At 37.9% G+C, this 22,936-nt stretch overlaps 1 protein-coding gene across 1 annotated transcript; it reads right to left on the bottom strand.

The window, feature by feature from the left end:
• Positions 1-18,135: 18,135 nt before the first annotated feature.
• Positions 18,136-19,450, bottom strand: LOC129233398 (piggyBac transposable element-derived protein 4-like; the record flags this gene model as incomplete). The annotated part of the gene is made up of 1 exon (XM_054867425.1): positions 18,136-19,450. A coding segment is annotated over exon 1 (1,315 nt), but the record flags the coding sequence as incomplete, so codon positions are not given.
• Between the last annotated feature and the right edge of the window lie 3,486 nt (positions 19,451-22,936).

Below are 22,936 nucleotides of genomic sequence, written 5' to 3'. Positions count from 1 at the left end.
CAGTCCAAACAGTCAGTCACTCAGTCAGTCAGTTAGTCCTTCAGCCAGTCAGTCAAGCAGTCAGTCATTTAGTCTCAGTCAGTCAGTCATTCAGTCAGTCAGTCAGTCAGGCAGTCATTCAGTCAGTCAGTCGGTCAGTCCTGTGCAGTCAATTAGTCACTAAAGCAGTCAGTCAGTCTCAGTCAGTCAGTCAGTCAGTCAGTCCAGTCCAGTCTCAGTCAGTCAGTCAGTCAGTCTCGGTCAGTCAGTCAGTCAGTCATTCAGTCAGTCAGTCAGTCAGGCAGTCAGTCAGTCGGTCAGCCTTATTCAGTCAGTCTGTCAGTCAGTCAGTCAGCCTTATTCAGTCAGTCTGTCAGTCATCCTTATTCAGTCAGTCTGTCAGTCAGTCAGTCGGTCAGTCCTGTCCAGTCAGTTAGTCAGTCAAGCAGTCAGTCAGGTAGTCAAGCAGTCAGTCAGTCAGTGTCAGTCAGTCATTTAGTCATTCAGTCAGTCAGTGAAATAGCCAGTCAGAGAGTCAAGCAGTCAGTCAGTCAGTCTCAGTCAGTCAGTTAGTCAGTCAGTCAGTCAGTCAGTCAGTCAGTCAGTCAGTCCAGTCTCAGTCAGTCAGGCAGTTAGTCCGTCAGTCTCGGTCAGTCAGTGAGTCAGTCAGTCAGTATCAGTCAGTCAGTGAGTCAGTCTGTCAGTCAGGCAGTATCAGTCAGGCAGTAAGACTCCGCTCGACAGAACTCCGATAGCCTAATGGCTAGACCGCTGGTCTTCCAAGCGAGTGGCCTGGGTTCGAGTCCCAGCCGGAACGAATATCTTCAATGTATATATTTCTTTTCTAATTTGAAAATTAGTTTTTTTTCAATTTCTTTCCTTTGCAATTATTGATTATTTATGTAGGGAAGAAAATTCTGAGTCAGTTTAATTTTTCGACACCAAGATTTCAAAGTGTTTAAATAAACAATTACCAAGGTGCATTTTTTGTTTTTATTATATTTAAAACTCCCACCGACAGAGCTCCCATAGACTAATGGCTAGAGTGTTAGGCTTCCAAGCGAGTGGCCCTGGGTTCGAGTCCCAGCCTGAACGAAAATCTTCAATGTATACTTTTAGTTTCTAATTTGAAATTTCTTCTTCTTTTTTTTTTAATTTTTCTCTTTTGCGAATATTGATTATTTATGTAGGGAGAAAAATTCTGAGTCAGTTTAATTATTCGACCTGTAAATTTCAAAGTGTTTGAATCAATAATTACCAAGGTGCATTTTTTGTTTTTATTATATTTAAGACTTCCATCGACAGAGCTCTGATAGCCTAATGGCTAGACCGTTGGGTTCCTCGCGCGTGGTACTGGGTTCGAGTCCCGGCCGGAAAGGAAGTCTTAAATGCAAATATTTTTTTCTAATTTTATAATCCTTTTTTTTTATTTTTCCCTTTTGCGAAGTCAGTCAGTCAGTCTGACAGTCAATCAGTCAAGCACTCAGTCATTCAGTCTCAGTCAGTCAGTCCAGTCAGTCAGTCACTCAGTCAGTCAGTTAGTCCTTCAGCCAGTCAGTCAAGCAGTCAGTCATTTAGTCTCAGTCAGTCAGTCAGTCAGTCAGTCGGTCAGTCCTGTGCAGTCAGTTAGTCACTAAAGCAGTCAGTCAGTCTCAGTCAGTCAGTCAGTCAGTCAGTCCAGTCCAGTCTCAGTCAGTCAGTCAGTCAGTCTCGGTCAGTCAGTCAGTCAGTCATTCAGTCAGTCAGTCAGTCAGGCAGTCAGTCAGTCGGTCAGCCTTATTCAGTCAGTCTGTCAGTCAGTCAGTCAGTCAGCCTTATTCAGTCAGTCTGTCAGTCATCCTTATTCAGTCAGTCTGTCAGTCAGTCAGTCGGTCAGTCCTGTCCAGTCAGTTAGTCAGTCAAGCAGTCAGTCAGGTAGTCAAGCAGTCAGTCAGTCAGTGTCAGTCATTCATTTAGTCATTCAGTCAGTCAGTGAAATAGCCAGTCAGAGAGTCAAGCAGTCAGTCAGTCAGTCTCAGTCAGTCAGTTAGTCAGTCAGTCAGTCAGTCAGTCAGTCAGTCCAGTCTCAGTCAGTCAGGCAGTTAGTCAGTCAGTCTCGGTCAGTCAGTGAGTCAGTCAGTCAGTATCAGTCAGTCAGTGAGTCAGTCTGTCAGTCACGCAGTATCAGTCAGGCAGTAAGACTCCGTTCGACAGAACTCCGATAGCCTAATGGCTAGACCGCTGGTCTTCCAAGCGAGTGGCCTGGGTTCGGGTCCCAGCCGGAGCGAATATCTTCAATGTATATATTTCTTTTCTAATTTGAAAATTCTTTTTTTTTTCAATTTCTTTCCTTTGCAATTATTGATTATTTATGTAGGGAGAAAAATTCTGAGTCAGTTTAATTATTCGACCTGTAAATTTCAAAGTGTTTGAATCAATAATTACCAAGGTGCATTTTTTGTTTTTATTATATTTAAGACTTCCATCGACAGAGCTCCGATAGCCTAATGGCTAGACCGTTGGGTTCCTAGCGCGTGGTACTGGGTTCGAGTCCCGGCCGGAAAGGAAATCTTAAATGCAAATATTTTTTTCTAATTTTATAATTCTTTTTTTTTTTATTTTTCCCTTTTGCGAAGTCAGTCAGTCAGTCTGACAGTCAATCAGTCAAGCACTCAGTCATTCAGTCTCAGTCAGTCAGTCCAAACAGTCAGTCACTCAGTCAGTCAGTTAGTCCTTCAGCCAGTCAGTCAAGCAGTCAGTCATTTAGTCTCAGTCAGTCAGTCATTCAGTCAGTCAGTCAGTCAGGCAGTCATTCAGTCAGTCAGTCGGTCAGTCCTGTGCAGTCAATTAGTCACTAAAGCAGTCAGTCAGTCTCAGTCAGTCAGTCAGTCAGTCAGTCCAGTCCAGTCTCAGTCAGTCAGTCAGTCAGTCTCGGTCAGTCAGTCAGTCAGTCATTCAGTCAGTCAGTCAGTCAGGCAGTCAGTCAGTCGGTCAGCCTTATTCAGTCAGTCTGTCAGTCAGTCAGTCAGTCAGCCTTATTCAGTCAGTCTGTCAGTCATCCTTATTCAGTCAGTCTGTCAGTCAGTCAGTCGGTCAGTCCTGTCCAGTCAGTTAGTCAGTCAAGCAGTCAGTCAGGTAGTCAAGCAGTCAGTCAGTCAGTGTCAGTCAGTCATTTAGTCATTCAGTCAGTCAGTGAAATAGCCAGTCAGAGAGTCAAGCAGTCAGTCAGTCAGTCTCAGTCAGTCAGTTAGTCAGTCAGTCAGTCAGTCAGTCAGTCAGTCAGTCCAGTCTCAGTCAGTCAGGCAGTTAGTCAGTCAGTCTCGGTCAGTCAGTGAGTCAGTCAGTCAGTATCAGTCAGTCAGTGAGTCAGTCTGTCAGTCAGGCAGTATCAGTCAGGCAGTAAGACTCCGCTCGACAGAACTCCGATAGCCTAATGGCTAGACCGCTGGTCTTCCAAGCGAGTGGCCTGGGTTCGAGTCCCAGCCGGAGCGAATATCTTCAATGTATATATTTCTTTTCTAATTTGAAAATTCTTTTTTTTTCAATTTCTTTCCTTTGCAATTATTGATTATTTATGTAGGGAAGAAAATTCTGAGTCAGTTTAATTTTTCAACACGAAGATTTCAAAGTGTTTAAATAAACAATTACCAAGGTGCATTTTGTGTTTTTATTATATTTAAAACTCCCACCGACACAGCTCCCATAGACTAATGGCTAGAGTGTTAGGCTTCCAAGCGAGTGGCCCTGGGTTCGAGTCCCAGCCTGAACGAAAATCTTCAATGTATACTTTTAGTTTCTAATTTGAAATTTCTTCTTCTTTTTTTTTAATTTTTCTCTTTTGCGAATATTCATTATTTATGTAGGGAGAAAAATTCTGAGTCAGTTTAATTATTCGACCTGTAAATTTCAATGTGTTTGAATCAATAATTACCAAGGTGCATTTTTTGTTTTTATTATATTTAAGACTTCCATCGACAGAGCTCCGATAGCCTAATGGCTAGACCGTTGGGTTCCAAGCGCGTGGTACTGGGTTCGAGTCCCGGCCGGAACGAAAATTTTCCATGTATATATTTCTCTTCTAATTTGAAGATTATTTTTTTTTTTTCAATTTCTTTCTTTTGCAAATATGGATTATTTATGTACGGAAGAAAATTCTGAGTCAGTTTAATCATTCGACCTTTAGATTTCAAAGATTTTAGATCAATAATTACTAAGGTGCATTTTTTGTTTTTATTATAATTAAGACACCGATCAACAGAGATCCGATAGTATATTGGCGAGAGCGTTGGGCTCCCATGAGTGTCGCCCTGGGTTCAAATCCCAGCCGGAAAGGAAATCTTAAATGCAAATATTTATTTCTAATTTTATAATTCTTTTTTTTTTATTTTTCCCTTTTTCGAAGTCAGTCAGTCAGTCTGACAGTCAATCAGTCAAGCACTCAGTCATTCAGTCTCAGTCAGTCAGTCCAGTCCGTCAGTCACTCAGTCAGTCAGTTAGTCCTTCAGCCAGTCAGTCAAGCAGTCAGTCATTTAGTCTCAGTCAGTCAGTCATTCAGTCAGTCAGTCAGTCAGGCAGTCAGTCAGTCAGTCAGTCGGTCAGTCCTGTGCAGTCAGTTAGTCACTAAAGCAGTCAGTCAGTCTCAGTCAGTCAGTCAGTCCAGTCCAGTCTCAGTCAGTCAGTCAGTCAGTCTCGGTCAGTCAGTCAGTCAGTCATTCAGTCAGTCAGTCAGTCAGGCAGTCAGTCAGTCGGTCAGCCTTATTCAGTCAGTCTGTCAGTCAGTCAGTCAGTCAGCCTTATTCAGTCAGTCTGTCAGTCATCCTTATTCAGTCAGTCTGTCAGTCAGTCAGTCGGTCAGTCCTGTCCAGTCAGTTAGTCAGTCAAGCAGTCAGTCAGGTAGTCAAGCAGTCAGTCAGTCAGTGTCAGTCAGTCATTTAGTCATTCAGTCAGTCAGTGAAATAGCCAGTCAGAGAGTCAAGCAGTCAGTCAGTCAGTTAGTCAGTCAGTCAGTCAGTCAGTCAGTCAGTCCAGTCTCAGTCAGTCAGGCAGTTAGTCAGTCAGTCTCGGTCAGTCAGTGAGTCAGTCAGTCAGTATCAGTCAGTCAGTGAGTCAGTCTGTCAGTCAGGCAGTATCAGTCAGGCAGTAAGACTCCGCTCGACAGAACTCCGATAGCCTAATGGCTAGACCGCTGGTCTTCCAAGCGAGTGGTCTGGGTTCGAGTCCCAGCCGGAGCGAATATCTTCAATGTATATATTTCTTTTCTAATTTGAAAATTCTTTTTTTTTCAATTTCTTTCCTTTGCAATTATTGATTATTTATGTAGGGAAGAAAATTCTGAGTCAGTTTAATTTTTCGACACGAAGATTTCAAAGTGTTTAAATAAACAATTACCAAGGTGCGTTTTTTGTTTTTATTATATTTAAAACTCCCACCGACAGAGCTCCCATAGACTAATGGCTAGAGTGTTAGGCTTCCAAGCGAGTGGCCCTGGGTTCGAGTCCCAGCCTGAACGAAAATCTTCAATGTATACTTTTAGTTTCTAATTTGAAATTTCTTCTTCTTTTTTTTTAATTTTTCTCTTTTGCGAATATTGATTATTTATGTAGGGAGAAAAATTCTGAGTCAGTTTAATTATTCGACCTGTAAATTTCAAAGTGTTTGAATCAATAATTACCAAGGTGCATTTTTTGTTTTTATTATATTTAAGACTTCCATCGACAGAGCTCTGATAGCCTAATGGCTAGACCGTTGGGTTCCTAGCGCGTGGTACTGGGTTCGAGTCCCGGCCGGAAAGGAAATCTTAAATGCAAATATTTTTTTATAATTCTTTTTTTTTATTTTTCCCTTTTGCGAAGTCAGTCAGTCAGTCTGACAGTCAATCAGTCAAGCACTCAGTCATTCAGTCTCAGTCAGTCAGTCCAGTCAGTCAGTCACTCAGTCAGTCAGTTAGTCCTTCAGCCAGTCAGTCAAGCAGTCAGTCATTTAGTCTCAGTCAGTCAGTCAGGCAGTCAGTCAGTCAGTCAGTCGGTCAGTCCTGTGCAGTCAGTTAGTCACTAAAGCAGTCAGTCAGTCTCAGTCAGTCAGTCAGTCAGTCAGTCCAGTCCAGTCTCAGTCAGTCAGTCAGTCAGTCTCGGTCAGTCAGTCATTCAGTCAGTCAGTCAGTCAGGCAGTCAGTCAGTCGGTCAGCCTTATTCAGTCAGTCTGTCAGTCAGTCAGTCAGTCAGCCTTATTCAGTCAGTCTGTCAGTCATCCTTATTCAGTCAGTCTGTCAGTCAGTCAGTCGGTCAGTCCTGTCCAGTCAGTTAGTCAGTCAAGCAGTCAGTCAGGTAGTCAAGCAGTCAGTCAGTCAGTGTCAGTCAGTCATTTAGTCATTCAGTCAGTCAGTGAAATAGCCAGTCAGAGAGTCAAGCAGTCAGTCAGTCAGTCTCAGTCAGTCAGTTAGTCAGTCCGTCAGACAGTCAGTCCAGTCTCAGTCAGTCAGGCAGTTAGTCAGTCAGTCTCGGTCAGTCAGTCTCGGTCAGTCAGTGAGTCAGTCTGTCAGTCAGGCAGTATCAGTCAGGCAGTAAGACTCCGCTCGACAGAACTCCGATAGCCTAATGGCTAGACCGCTGGTCTTCCAAGCGAGTGGCCTGGGTTCGAGTCCCAGCCGGAGCGAATATCTTCAATGTATATATTTCTTTTCTAATTTGAAAATTCTTTTTTTTTCAATTTCTTTCCTTTGCAATTATTGATTATTTATGTAGGGAAGAAAATTCTGAGTCAGTTTAATTTTTCGACACAAAGATTTCAAAGTGTTTAAATAAACAATTACCAAGGTGCATTTTTTGTTTTTATTATATTTAAAACTCCCACCGACAGAGCTCCCATAGACTAATGGCTAGAGTGTTAGGCTTCCAAGCGAGTGGCCCTGGGTTCGAGTCCCAGCCTGAACGAAAATCTTCAATGTATACTTTTAGTTTCTAATTTGAAATTTCTTCTTCTTTTTTTTTTAATTTTTCTCTTTTGCGAATATTGATTACTTATGTAGGGAGAAAAATTCTGAGTCAGTTTAATTATTCGACCTGTAAATTTCAATGTGTTTGAATCAATAATTACCAAGGTGCATTTTTTGTTTTTATTATATTTAAGACTTCCATCGACAGAGCTCCGATAGCCTAATGGCTAGACCGTTGGGTTCCAAGCGCGTGGTACTGGGTTCGAGTCCCGGCCGGAACGAAAATCTTCAATGTATACTTTTAGTTTCTAATTTGAAATTTCTTCTTCTTTTTTTTTTAATTTTTCTCTTTTGCGAATATTGATTATTTATGTAGGGAGAAAAATTCTGAGTCAGTTTAATTATTCGACCTGTAAATTTCAAAGTGTTTGAATCAATAATTACCAAGGTGCATTTTTTGTTTTTATTATATTTAAGACTTCCATCGACAGAGCTCCGATAGCCTAATGGCTAGACCGTTGGGTTCCTAGCGCGTGGTACTGGGTTCGAGTCCCGGCCGGAAAGGAAATCTTAAATGCAAATATTTTTTTCTAATTTTATAATTCTTTTTTTTTTATTTTTCCCTTTTGCGAAGTCAGTCAGTCAGTCTGACAGTCAATCAGTCAAGCACTCAGTCATTCAGTCTCAGTCAGTCAGTCCAGTCAGTCAGTCACTCAGTCAGTCAGTTAGTCCTTCAGCCAGTCAGTCAAGCAGTCAGTCATTTAGTCTCAGTCAGTCAGTCATTCAGTCAGTCAGTCAGTCAGGCAGTCAGTCAGTCAGTCAGTCGGTCAGTCCGGTGCAGTCAGTTAGTCACTAAAGCAGTCAGTCAGTCTCAGTCAGTCAGTCAGTCAGTCAGTCCAGTTCAGTCTCAGTCAGTCAGTCAGTCAGTCTCGGTCAGTCAGTCAGTCAGTCATTCAGTCAGTCAGTCAGTCAGGCAGTCAGTCAGTCGGTCAGCCTTATTCAGTCAGTCTGTCAGCCAGTCAGTCAGTCAGCCTTATTCAGTCAGTCTGTCAGTCATCCTTATTCAGTCAGTCTGTCAGTCAGTCAGTCGGTCAGTCCTGTCCAGTCAGTTAGTCAGTCAAGCAGTCAGTCAGGTAGTCAAGCAGTCAGTCAGTCAGTGTCAGTCAGTCATTTAGTCATTCAGTCAGTCAGTGAAATAGCCAGTCAGAGAGTCAAGCAGTCAGTCAGTCAGTCTCAGTCAGTCAGTTAGTCAGTCAGTCAGTCAGTCAGTCAGTCAGTCCAGTCTCAGTCAGTCAGGCAGTTAGTCAGTCAGTCTCGGTCAGTCAGTGAGTCAGTCAGTCAGTATCAGTCAGTCAGTGAGTCAGTCTGTCAGTCAGGCAGTATCAGTCAGGCAGTAAGACTCCGCTCGACAGAACTCCGATAGCCTAATGGCTAGACCGCTGGTCTTCCAAGCGAGTGGCCTGGGTTCGAGTCCCAGCCGGAGCGAATATCTTCAATGTATATATTTCTTTTCTAATTTGAAAATTCTTTTTTTTTCAATTTCTTTCCTTTGCAATTATTGATTATTTATGTAGGGAAGAAAATTCTGAGTCAGTTTAATTTTTCGACACGAAGATTTCAAAGTGTTTAAATAAACAATTACCAAGGTGCGTTTTTTGTTTTTATTATATTTAAAACTCCCACCGACAGAGCTCCCATAGACTAATGGCTAGAGTGTTAGGCTTCCAAGCGAGTGGCCCTGGGTTCGAGTCCCAGCCTGAACGAAAATCTTCAATGTATACTTTTAGTTTCTAATTTGAAATTTCTTCTTCTTTTTTTTTAATTTTTCTCTTTTGCGAATATTGATTATTTATGTAGGGAGAAAAATTCTGAGTCAGTTTAATTATTCGACCTGTAAATTTCAAAGTGTTTGAATCAATAATTACCAAGGTGCATTTTTTGTTTTTATTATATTTAAGACTTCCATCGACAGAGCTCTGATAGCCTAATGGCTAGACCGTTGGGTTCCTAGCGCGTGGTACTGGGTTCGAGTCCCGGCCGGAAAGGAAATCTTAAATGCAAATATTTTTTTATAATTCTTTTTTTTATTTTTCCCTTTTGCGAAGTCAGTCAGTCAGTCTGACAGTCAATCAGTCAAGCACTCAGTCATTCAGTCTCAGTCAGTCAGTCCAGTCAGTCAGTCACTCAGTCAGTCAGTTAGTCCTTCAGCCAGTCAGTCAAGCAGTCAGTCATTTAGTCTCAGTCAGTCAGTCAGGCAGTCAGTCAGTCAGTCAGTCGGTCAGTCCTGTGCAGTCAGTTAGTCACTAAAGCAGTCAGTCAGTCTCAGTCAGTCAGTCAGTCAGTCAGTCCAGTCCAGTCTCAGTCAGTCAGTCAGTCAGTCTCGGTCAGTCAGTCATTCAGTCAGTCAGTCAGTCAGGCAGTCAGTCAGTCGGTCAGCCTTATTCAGTCAGTCTGTCAGTCAGTCAGTCAGTCAGCCTTATTCAGTCAGTCTGTCAGTCATCCTTATTCAGTCAGTCTGTCAGTCAGTCAGTCGGTCAGTCCTGTCCAGTCAGTTAGTCAGTCAAGCAGTCAGTCAGGTAGTCAAGCAGTCAGTCAGTCAGTGTCAGTCAGTCATTTAGTCATTCAGTCAGTCAGTGAAATAGCCAGTCAGAGAGTCAAGCAGTCAGTCAGTCAGTCTCAGTCAGTCAGTTAGTCAGTCAGTCAGACAGTCAGTCAGTCAGTCCAGTCTCAGTCAGTCAGGCAGTTAGTCAGTCAGTCTCGGTCAGTCAGTGAGTCAGTCAGTCAGTATCAGTCAGTCAGTGAGTCAGTCTGTCAGTCAGGCAGTATCAGTCAGGCAGTAAGACTCCGCTCGACAGAACTCCGATAGCCTAATGGCTAGACCGCTGGTCTTCCAAGCGAGTGGCCTGGGTTCGAGTCCCAGCCGGAGCGAATATCTTCAATGTATATATTTCTTTTCTAATTTGAAAATTCTTTTTTTTTCAATTTCTTTCCTTTGCAATTATTGATTATTTATGTAGGGAAGAAAATTCTGAGTCAGTTTAATTTTTCGACACGAAGATTTCAAAGTGTTTAAATAAACAATTACCAAGGTGCATTTTTTGTTTTTATTATATTTAAAACTCCCACCGACAGAGCTCCCATAGACTAATGGCTAGAGTGTTAGGCTTCCAAGCGAGTGGCCCTGGGTTCGAGTCCCAGCCTGAACGAAAATCTTCAATGTATACTTTTAGTTTCTAATTTGAAATTTCTTCTTCTTTTTTTTTTAATTTTTCTCTTTTGCGAATATTGATTATTTATGTAGGGAGAAAAATTCTGAGTCAGTTTAATTATTCGACCTGTAAATTTCAATGTGTTTGAATCAATAATTACCAAGGTGCATTTTTTGTTTTTATTATATTTAAGACTTCCATCGACAGAGCTCCGATAGACTAATGGCTAGAGTGTTAGGCTTCCAAGCGAGTGGCCCTGGGTTCGAGTCCCAGCCTGAACGAAAATCTTCAATGTATACTTTTAGTTTCTAATTTGAAATTTCTTCTTCTTTTTTTTTAATTTTTCTCTTTTGCGAATATTGATTATTTATGTAGGGAGAAAAATTCTGAGTCAGTTTAATTATTCGACCTGTAAATTTCAAAGTGTTTGAATCAATAATTACCAAGGTGCATTTTTTGTTTTTATTATATTTAAGACTTCCATCGACAGAGCTCTGATAGCCTAATGGCTAGACCGTTGGGTTCCTAGCGCGTGGTACTGGGTTCGAGTCCCGGCCGGAAAGGAAATCTTAAATGCAAATATTTTTTTATAATTCTTTTTTTTTATTTTTCCCTTTTGCGAAGTCAGTCAGTCAGTCTGACAGTCAATCAGTCAAGCACTCAGTCATTCAGTCTCAGTCAGTCAGTCCAGTCAGTCAGTCACTCAGTCAGTCAGTTAGTCCTTCAGCCAGTCAGTCAAGCAGTCAGTCATTTAGTCTCAGTCAGTCAGTCAGGCAGTCAGTCAGTCAGTCAGTCGGTCAGTCCTGTGCAGTCAGTTAGTCACTAAAGCAGTCAGTCAGTCTCAGTCAGTCAGTCAGTCAGTCAGTCCAGTCCAGTCTCAGTCAGTCAGTCAGTCAGTCTCGGTCAGTCAGTCATTCAGTCAGTCAGTCAGTCAGGCAGTCAGTCAGTCGGTCAGCCTTATTCAGTCAGTCTGTCAGTCAGTCAGTCAGTCAGCCTTATTCAGTCAGTCTGTCAGTCATCCTTATTCAGTCAGTCTGTCAGTCAGTCAGTCGGTCAGTCCTGTCCAGTCAGTTAGTCAGTCAAGCAGTCAGTCAGGTAGTCAAGCAGTCAGTCAGTCAGTGTCAGTCAGTCATTTAGTCATTCAGTCAGTCAGTGAAATAGCCAGTCAGAGAGTCAAGCAGTCAGTCAGTCAGTCTCAGTCAGTCAGTTAGTCAGTCAGTCAGACAGTCAGTCAGTCAGTCCAGTCTCAGTCAGTCAGGCAGTTAGTCAGTCAGTCTCGGTCAGTCAGTGAGTCAGTCAGTCAGTATCAGTCAGTCAGTGAGTCAGTCTGTCAGTCAGGCAGTATCAGTCAGGCAGTAAGACTCCGCTCGACAGAACTCCGATAGCCTAATGGCTAGACCGCTGGTCTTCCAAGCGAGTGGCCTGGGTTCGAGTCCCAGCCGGAGCGAATATCTTCAATGTATATATTTCTTTTCTAATTTGAAAATTCTTTTTTTTTCAATTTCTTTCCTTTGCAATTATTGATTATTTATGTAGGGAAGAAAATTCTGAGTCAGTTTAATTTTTCGACACGAAGATTTCAAAGTGTTTAAATAAACAATTACCAAGGTGCATTTTTTGTTTTTATTATATTTAAAACTCCCACCGACAGAGCTCCCATAGACTAATGGCTAGAGTGTTAGGCTTCCAAGCGAGTGGCCCTGGGTTCGAGTCCCAGCCTGAACGAAAATCTTCAATGTATACTTTTAGTTTCTAATTTGAAATTTCTTCTTCTTTTTTTTTTAATTTTTCTCTTTTGCGAATATTGATTATTTATGTAGGGAGAAAAATTCTGAGTCAGTTTAATTATTCGACCTGTAAATTTCAATGTGTTTGAATCAATAATTACCAAGGTGCATTTTTTGTTTTTATTATATTTAAGACTTCCATCGACAGAGCTCCGATAGCCTAATGGCTAGACCGTTGGGTTCCAAGCGCGTGGTACTGGGTTCGAGTCCTGGCCGGAACGAAAATCTTCAATGTATACTTTTAGTTTCTAATTTGAAATTTCTTCTTCTTTTTTTTTTTAATTTTTCTCTTTTGCGAATATTGATTATTTATGTAGGGAGAAAAATTCTGAGTCAGTTTAATTATTCGACCTGTAAATTTCAAAGTGTTTGAATCAATAATTACCAAGGTGCATTTTTTGTTTTTATTATATTTAAGACTTCCATCGACAGAGCTCCGATAGCCTAATGGCTAGACCGTTGGGTTCCTAGCGCGTGGTACTGGGTTCGAGTCCCGGCCGGAAAGGAAATCTTAAATGCAAATATTTTTTTCTAATTTTATAATTCTTTTTTTTTTATTTTTCCCTTTTGCGAAGTCAGTCAGTCAGTCTGACAGTCAATCAGTCAAGCACTCAGTCATTCAGTCTCAGTCAGTCAGTCCAGTCAGTCAGTCACTCTGTCAGTCAGTTAGTCCTTCAGCCAGTCAGTCAAGCAGTCAGTCATTTAGTCTCAGTCAGTCAGTCATTCAGTCAGTCAGTCAGTCAGGCAGTCAGTCAGTCAGTCAGTCGGTCAGTCCTGTGCAGTCAGTTAGTCACTAAAGCAGTCAGTCAGTCTCAGTCAGTCAGTCAGTCAGTCAGTCCAGTCCAGTCTCAGTCAGTCAGTCAGTCAGTCTCGGTCAGTCAGTCAGTCAGTCATTCAGTCAGTCAGTCAGTCAGGCAGTCAGTCAGTCGGTCAGCCTTATTCAGTCAGTCTGTCAGTCAGTCAGTCAGTCAGCCTTATTCAGTCAGTCTGTCAGTCATCCTTATTCAGTCAGTCTGTCAGTCAGTCAGTTGGTCAGTCCTGTCCAGTCAGTTAGTCAGTCAAGCAGTCAGTCAGGTAGTCAAGCAGTCAGTCAGTCAGTGTCAGTCAGTCATTTAGTCATTCAGTCAGTCAGTGAAATAGCCAGTCAGAGAGTCAAGCAGTCAGTCAGTCAGTCTCAGTCAGTCAGTTAGTCAGTCAGTCAGTCAGTCAGTCAGTCAGTCCAGTCTCAGTCAGTCAGGCAGTTAGTCAGTCAGTCTCGGTCAGTCAGTGAGTCAGTCAGTCAGTATCAGTCAGTCAGTGAGTCAGTCTGTCAGTCAGGCAGTATCAGTCAGGCAGTAAGACTCCGCTCGACAGAACTCCGATAGCCTAATGGCTAGACCGCTGGTCTTCCAAGCGAGTGGCCTGGGTTCGAGTCCCAGCCGGAGCGAATATCTTCAATGTATATATTTCTTTTCTAATTTGAAAATTCTTTTTTTTTTTCAATTTCTTTCCTTTGCAATTATTGATTATTTATGTAGGGAAGAAAATTCTGAGTCAGTTTAATTTTTCGACACGAAGATTTCAAAGTGTTTAAATAAACAATTACCAAGGTGCATTTTTTGTTTTTATTATATTTAACTCTTTAAGACCGGATCGGGGGGGAAACTGTACCACAGTTAAGTCCTGACTTTTTCGACTTAGCTATTTTCGAAATGGAACCGTCCATTCTGAAGACCCCTCGTCCGCTCTTCTTCAGTTCTTCTGTTTGCTAATTGCAATAGGCGTGGTTAGCTGTCACCTTAATCACTCACGCTTCGGGCGCGTGGAGCTCTTCACCATTGCCCTAATGCCTTTATCGTTTCTTCGATAGCTTTTGAACTTATGTCGAGATGCATAACAGTCATCTTGTTTTCTTTATTTTTAGAGTAGGTAAACAAAGAAAAAAAAATTAATTATAAATAAGCTTGTGCTTGAACAGGAATTTTCTTAAGATTTATCATGCAATAATTTAACTTATAAAACTAATGATAATTGATGTTCTTTTCAAATTGGAAACACGTTTCCGATTTAAATCAATTTGCACAAACTGAATAATTACTGAAATAATTATGTTTTTGAAAATATTTTCAAAATTTGGGAAGGAACTGCATCCCCGTCTCCTCTTTCCCACTTATGAGTATACCACGGACAAGTAATAAAAGCTACCCCAGTCTGGCAAAAACGAAACAAAAAACGAAAAAAAAGGATAAATAAAAGAGAATAATAGAAAGATTGTTTTTCAAATTTAATAATGAAAAAAAAATATTTTTCTCAAAAAACGCAAAAAACAGGGGTCAAGAGAGGGGTTAGTGGGGAAGCATCAAAATCTTATTTCCCTCTCCCCCTTTTTTTTTTCTTGTTTAAAATAGAACTAATCTATGCAATTGGATTTTAAGATTTCTGATTAAATGACAGATAAAAATGGAATTTGGCGTAAAAATTTGGGGCGAATAGCCACTCTAGACTCCCTCTTCCAATTATAATTTCCATTCTAATAAAATAACATGAGAAAAGTTTTTTTTTTTTTTTTTTTTTTGGAGGGGTTTTTTTTTTTTTTTTTTTTTTTTTTATTCACGCAAAATAAATCAATCCGTGAAATCAATCCGAGTAAAAATCATTTTTCAGTCGATTGTTAATTTTAAATTCTGAAAAGTGAGAGAGCAAGTCCGCTTTGCTTTTGAAAGTAAGGTGAAATTGCCCCTCCCCCCTACACACGAGTTGCCTATGGCTCGGCGTATAACTAGCTAATCGAATACGATACAACTCTGAAATCGCTTGATTATTATTGACAACAATTTTTATATTGGGGGAGGGAGGTGACATGTTTTTTCTCTTAAAAAATCAATTAATTCTAAATAAGTGCTTAAAGTGTAAATGCAACAGATGTAGGAGCACACTTCTAGATTTTCTTTCTATTTATTAGTAAGACAAATGCTATATGACATGATTTAAAAAAAAAATCTCAGCAATTTATTTTGACTGTTTTCCTGAATAAGGCCTTTTATACAGAAGTAAAAATATGTACTTTAATTTGTTTGTAGATTTGAACAATTTATATTTTCAAGGAAACACAGGTTGTGGGATGCGCTAAAGCAAGACATAATGTCTTTATAAAATAATTAAATGAATTTAGGAAAGAATTAAAACCGATTTTGGTGTTTGTTACACTACAATCGTTAAAAGAAGGATTGTGATTGATTTAAAAGAAATGACATAAAACATAAACGTAAAAGGAGAAATTAACTCTGTGAAGTGTTTACCAATGGATTAATAAAGATTTATAAATGAATAACTATAAGAGTAAAGAAAAAGTTGTAATTTAATTGGAGCTAATTTTACAAATATAAGCACATAAACCAAATACACAAGTTCAGAACATAAGCAAAATAATGCTTTTTCAAGAGCATGCCAAAACTGAAGGAGAATAAACTAATTAAATTAAGTTACAGACTATCTTTACTTAAAGGGAATTCAAGGTAACCGTAAATGAAAAATTATCGTCACTGATGCAGGTACTATTTTTATTTTTCTTGAAATTTCTACCAATCAGTTTAATTAAATTGGGCAAAAAATATGAACATAATACGCCAATACAAAATCATCTACAGTAATTGTGCCGTACAAAAATTCTGCTGTCATAAAAGTAAGCATAGTAACACTAAAACATGTATCGTGTATTTCAAACCAAATTAGCTTAATAAAGCATAAACTTAAATTCAAATTTAATAATATTTGTAACAAGTAAACAAAAATGCAAACGTTATAAAAGCATAAAAAAGAAACTAAATGGTGCTTTATTTTCAGCAGAAAAAAAATAAGCAAACTTGCACAATAAGGCTCAAGTACAATAGATAACTAAAATGCAATACATAAATACATAAATTGCAGATATAGCGCTTTACCTACCAACAGCAGTACGCATGTAACTAAATATTGATGATTTTGAAATTACATATTTTAACTAATAGATTTCCCCTCACACACACACAAAAAAAAAAAAAAAAAAATCCTTAAAAATATCGCATATCGTTGAAACCTCAAAGAAATATCAAATATTTCAGATTGCTGTCAAAATAATTTTCAATACGTTTCTACGTTAACTCAGAGCATTTGAAAAAAATAAGATGTATATAAATATTCATTCCAAAAATTACAAATTGAGAAAAGAAGATAACAAAACAGATTATCATGGTGAGTGTACAAGAGTAAAACAAAAATTCTAATTTTGACCCAGAGTAAAGTGAAAGAACTTGTTTTGTGTAAAAACCGAAATAAACATGAGCATATGAAGCATGCAAGTCTAGTTAGAAACTTGATTTTTACTACCTTTTTACCGAAACAGAAATTAAGTCTAAAAAAAGTTTAATCTGTTGTTAATTAAAGCATCTTTTAGAAGGAAGAATACACAAATGCAGCAAGTTCAACGGAAGAACACATTAAAATATAATAAAAACTTTCATAAGAGGTATATTAAATAAAATTAATTCACGAAAATGATCCTATACATATGAGATTTAGCTAGAATGTGAACGTATTGATTTTCGAAAAGGAGAAAAATGCCATGTTAAATTATTAGTGTTGCTTGTATCAAGTTAATAAAATAAACTGTTTCGTACTCATAACAACAAGTAGAGTAAACGTGTATATAGGAACATGCTTTTTACTAATCTTCTGCCGAAGCATTAAAACAAGTGACAACTAAAGTGGGGCAAAATATGTAACTATTTGAAGTAAAATTTGGAGTTACGAAAACATAAACGCATGATTTTCAACAGTATAGGATACGTAGATTATACAATCAAAGAATTCTTTAACAATATACACATTTAAATACCATTAATCCGCGAAAATTACTGACAATAATACATATGATAGAATTAGCTACATTGTGAAAGTATAGAGCTTCCCAAAATGAGAAAAACAATATGGTATTTATGTTATAAGTATGAAAATAACAGTATACTTGAAATAAATCAGTGTTATCAATGCACAACAATAAAAACTATTTCGTACTCATAACAACAAATGGCGTAAACGTGTAGATAGGAACATGCTTTTTACTAATATTCTGCCAAAGCATTAAAACAAATGACTGAAGTGGGGCAAAATATGTAATTATTTGAAGTAAATTTTGGAGCTGCGATTACATAAACGCATGATATTCAACAGTATAGGATACGTAGATTATAAAATCAAAGATTTCTTTAAAAATATACACATTTAAATAAAATTAATCTGCGAAAATTATTGACAATAATACATACGATAGGATTAACTACAATGAAAATATAGAGCTTCCGAAAATCAGAAAAACATTATGTTATTTATGTTATAAATATGAAAATAACAGTATACTTGAAAAAAATCATTGTTATCAATGCACAATAATGAAAATTAAACTAGGAAAATTCGTACACACGTAAGTAGTGTAGTAAATTGCATTAAAAGCCTCTACAATTTCCTGTTTTGTGTCAAAAACAAAATGAAATTAAATGGATGCAACATAAACTTATTATTAGAAACTTTTTTTACTAATTTTCAACCAAAACGTAAATAACGACTAAAGAGAAGCAAAATATTCAACTAATTGCAATATCTGCGAAAATTGCAGACTTGAAAGCTTCCCCTATAGATTATTAAAAATAGCTTGCATACAGGCAGTAATATTACAGTTCGTCAGTAACGGCAAATATTCTCTAATTTTAAAATTGCAAAAAAATTTCTTAAATTTACTGAAGATCCATTTTTAAAACTTCGTGGTAAGGCCCGAAACACTCAACACATAGACAAAGTTGACATGCCTCACAAATCCAAGTACTCTCTACTTGTCTATTTGAAAATGTTTTGACATTTAAGTTTCTGCAGCGCACACACGTTTTTTTACGTCCATTAATTTTGACTCGTAGATGTTTCGCGTGAATACTAGTGTTCAATTTCCTTATTTTTCGACTTTTAGTTGCAAAGGAATCAATCAGTTGCATGCGAAAGTCATATAATGTGACGGGTCTTTTTTCTAAAGGAAAGTTGGAAATCGTGTATAAAACGAATGAATTGTTCACTGCAGTGTTGAAAAGAAACCAGAACAGATACACCCACCACTTCCGTGACTTACGCGCCACATCGTAGTCTTTTCTGTACTGGTCTGCCAGGTCTACACCACCCATACTTCTATTGTAATTCGAAAAAACTAATGGACAGGGGATATTATTTTTCACACTGCCGATCCGTCTACTTGCTGTGATTTCTATATGCTCAGTGTGATTGCTAATTATAGAAATTTCCTTTTTATCTTTCCACACAGTACACGTCAAATTCGGGAATTCTATGCACTGGAAAACCTTCGATTCACCAGTCTTTTGGAGTTTAATTTTCTTTAAATTAGGTGGAAGATGTTTTCGGGTTCCCGTAACTGTTCCAGTAGCGTATATTCCCTTTTCACATAAGTCCAGCATCAAAGGAATACCAGTAAAGTACCTGTCAAAATACACACAATGTCCGGCATCCAGGACTTTTGTTAAGTGGCTGACGACATCATGACCTAAGCCATTAGTTGAACGGGGCATTTGATCTTTTTTCCCGCAATATACTTCGAAATTACACGTGTAGCCCAAAAAAGGAGTGCACAGCATCCACACTTTAATGCCACGTTTAACAGGCTTGTTTGGCATGTATTGCACAATGCCTAACCGTCCTTTGTACTTAACCATTGCCTCATCAATGGATAAGTCTTTGTATGGATGGAAATGGCTTTGAAAATTTTTTCGAAGTTCCTTCATGAAAGGGTCTATTTTTTGCATCATGTAGAAATTATCATCGTTTTGGGACACTTCTTCTGCTCTATCTGACAAATGAATATATTTGTATATTTGAAAGAAACGATCTCTAGTCATAATTTCTTTAATTCTCTCATTTCCTAAAGCACTATTCTCCGACCAGTAGTTTCTGAGCCTTGGTAGTTTGTTGATGCCCATGATTAATATTATTGCGAAAAAGTTATACAGTTCTTGGATGTGTTGCAGAGGAGACCATTTACGTTTCTTTTGACTTTCGGAGCTGGAAGTACTTTTTACGTAATCAGCATACTTATTAGTGTTCTGCAAAATATTTTCGCACATTTCTTCAGTAAAAAGAAGCTTGAAATAGGATTCAGCGCTTGATCCGACAGGAAGATCATGTATTGGACCCCCTTTACACTCTTCCGGTTTCATTCTGATCAAAGTGTTGTCAATTTCATCAGTCCACTTCAAGTTTGAATATGAAAATCCAGTTTCATTGATTTCCTGTGCGTCGTTTATTATATTTTCCTTTGGAGAAACATTTTCTTGGTCCTCCAAACTTTCATGGAATTCATCAGGATCCTCATTAAAACCAATTTCTCCTTCTGAATCTGGGAGTTGAGCAATGAATTCTGAATCAATGAAAGAGTTGTTTGCATTTTGCTCTTTCGGCCAACCGTCATCTTCACTGGATAGCTCACTTTCTGAGCCAGATGCAAATAAAATCGCGTCAATTTCTTGCTGCGTCAGCTGTCTGCGACGTTTAGGCATACTGAATGTTTAATTATGAATGAAATATAAAAAAATATTCAACTATCAAAAGCAACTCGTGAATGAAAAATTACTGAGAGAGAAATAGAACAAGTCGCGTGAAGGAAAAAGGTAGAATGAATAAAAAGCAACGATCTAAGTTTCCTCATTTCCCGTTCTTCCCGAAAAGCGGACATCTTCACAAGTTATGCGCTATCAATCCTTGTTATAGCATTGCCAGAGGGGACAAGTCCATCACTGTCACTTGTCCGGTGGTCTCGCAGATGAGTTTCCTTTCATTCCTACCCATAATATTACTAATCACTTTGTTTTTTGGGATATCAGCCTGCGCCACAAAATACCTAACTTTTCTAGTAGCTTACAGTTTTGGAAGAATTTCCCACGATTTCGATTGACTAAATAAGTTTGAGCATAGCCATTATTCTTCTCCAGAAGAAATAAATTATAAAACATGGAGTTATTTTAATTACTTATCAAATTATTTAAATACTTATTTATTTAGATATTAGCAACCGAAACATTTACAAAACTCCTAACTGATCTTTTCAATTTTTCTCTTTTATTTGGTGATTGAAATAAGGCTATATTGCTCTGACTAATTATAAAGCATTTTATTTTAAGAAACAAAAACATTTTAATATTACTAACCGCCTTCAGCAAGTAGTTTTTTCGCTTTTTATGCCATTCACCTTCTTACTCCAAGAATGCATCCTTCGCTGGCTGCTCAAATAATTTTGATGGCAGTATAAAAATAATTTCAATCAACATCTATATCTCTGGAGACATTTATCAGCATATTTAAATCTATCTACCAACTGTCTGTCTATCTCTATAGGGTAAAAGTGGGAAAGACGCCATACTTTTTGTACAAATTAAATAAAAAATTAAAGATGCAATATAACTGAACCCTTTGTTTTATTTGAAGTTACACTATTATTAGGTATTAAAATTATTATTAACGAGCTTTAGACTTAAATAAAAAAGAAATAACAAATAAAATTGTAGATTGACAACAGGCCATCTCTCCCATAACGTGTGGGAGAGACGCCTTATATAGTGTGAGGGAAATGCCATCTATGCTATTATTTATTGTTTTTGATCTTTTTGCGGATTATTTCCATACCAGAATTATTACAGTACATTGTACATGACTCATGCAGCCATCTTTAGCATAAGGAACATTCAATCCAGTCAGTTTTTCTTTCTTTCTTTTCTTTTTTAATAGTAATTTTTCCAACATTCCGTGCACACACAAGCAACGTATTTTCGCTTCACTGTCGAGCTAGGTAGTTTAGGGATTAGATAAGACTTCTCAAGAATATTTGTAGGCGTTTCTTTACTAAGTGAACGTTTGTCTGAAAGTTGATGTGGAAACAGAGCTGGACAGGCAGCACTTTCAGGAGGAATTTCAAAAGTAGCTACTTGAATTAAACCAGAAATAGCAAGGACATGATCAGAAAAGCACTAGGATTGAGTGGTATTATTCCACAAGCTTTAGAACCTGATGTAGCATTTCCCACGGCGTTCAATAAAGTTATAATTCTTCATTTTTCGATAGTTCTCCTTTTTTTACTTTTTCATCTGCCAGAATTAAGGTCTCTTCACTCCACTGCCCCCTGATTACCGTATGCTTCCTTGCTAATTTTCTCGGCATTCAAAAAACAAAAACATTTTTAAACAAAACATCTCTTTATTTACAGTTTTGAAAAGTTTGGCATCTCTTCTCATAATGTGGGAGAGATGCCACATAAGTATGAAGTACCTAAGTATTAACATATCTATTGCAAAATGTAGTTGAAAAAAGTTAATAACAAGCTAAATCAATCGTTAAAACTTTCACGGTGTCTTTGTTTTACATGTAACAATCATTGAAACCAAAGCGACTCAAAATTTTCTTGTTGAATTTATGATCCCCAAAAGAAGTAATTATTGTACTCAGATTGCACAGTCAAAAGATTTTTGACTGTGCACCCTTATGACAAAAATAATAATGATAAACTTTAAAACTGTACCTACCAATTTTATACATTATTTATTATCATTAGCGCAACTAGAATTACATTCTTTAGTTTTTTTTTTTTTTTAATTTCTTTAACACAGCAGTCTTTGCCTAAAGAAAAACTTTGAGTTAACACTTTAGCGGCTGAAATAATATGCAACTTGCTCAATAACTTAGTAGAAATTTGCCAAGATTGATTCTTGCAATAAAACTCAATGATCTGGTTCTAATCTTAATTTATTTCTGTATTGTGCTTGAATTATTGCCTTTGAAGGAAATGCTAGTTCCCTCAAAGCACCTGAATCCAAATGACATGATTTCAAAGTCAAGTAGCCCTTAGAAATTTCTGTTTATCCCACTTCAGACAGCTGTTTCTGAAGATTTAAGTAGATTTCACCTTTTTTTAAATCATGGTTCTAAACTTACATGTTGACAAAATGACTGAATTTTCCAAATTAATAAATAACATGTTGTTCAGAAGAAAATTAGAAAATGCTGTTTTGAGATTGAGTTTTTAGAAGTGCAAATATATATTACTAGTGCTACCCACGCGGCTTTGCCCGTAGTAGAAAATTAAAAGGTCATTTGGTTCGCTTGTATATTTACAAATAATGGATGATGAATTTCTCGCCCATTTGCTATGTTCATTTTCTCGCCAATGTTACTGTTCTACGTTATGATAACTTCGTAATTTTCGCTTCCACTTTACGATAATTTGCTGAGTAAAATGTTCTTAAAATTGGAATAGAAGTATTTTCGAATGAAACAAAACAAACTCGAATTTTTGAAAAATCGCTTCGAGGTGCACACCCTCATGCTACAAACTTTGTGCCAAATTTCATGACAATTGGCCGAACAGTATAGGCGCTATGCGCGTCACAGAGATCCAGACATCCAGACAGAGATCCAAATATCCAGGCAGACTTTCAGCTTTATTATTAGTAATGATATTGCTAGTAATTATCACTTTACTCAAAATTTGTAACTCTAAAGGTAAAGTGATAATACGCTAGATTAAAAATTGTATAATATCGTAACGAAATTCTTTTCTCTCGCCCATTCTGAGAGAACTAGTAGCAAAGGCATTTTCTTTAGTCATCTGTTCGACCTGATTACTGCAGTTGGTCGAACCATGCATACATTTTTACATATTATGTGTGTTTATGTAGTTTTATGTTCTTGTAGAATTATAACCTCCTCTATCACTCTTTGTGGGGCGCTACTGTTTGGGCAACAGTTGTGTGGTGGGGCGCAGTATATTTTCACATGCTCGTTAAAGCTTTAGGCAGATTTGTTTAGATGCTTTCCAAACTCTGAAAAACATTTTTACTTTTATCATACCCTGATTTTTTATTTATGTATAAATTTTAAACTAAAAAATCGTTTGGCGCAGTATAGCCCTCAAGGGCTCTTGCGCCATTAAAAATAAGTAAACCAACCAACCAACCAAACTCTGATTTGCAAAGTGTTACTTTTAAATTTCTAAA

This window comes from Uloborus diversus, unplaced genomic scaffold (assembly GCF_026930045.1).
Source record: "Uloborus diversus isolate 005 unplaced genomic scaffold, Udiv.v.3.1 scaffold_38, whole genome shotgun sequence".
In the NCBI taxonomy this organism is placed as follows: domain Eukaryota; kingdom Metazoa; phylum Arthropoda; class Arachnida; order Araneae; family Uloboridae; genus Uloborus; species Uloborus diversus.
The sequence above is the reverse complement of the archived record's forward strand: the minus strand, read 5'-3'. Positions and strand labels throughout refer to the sequence as shown.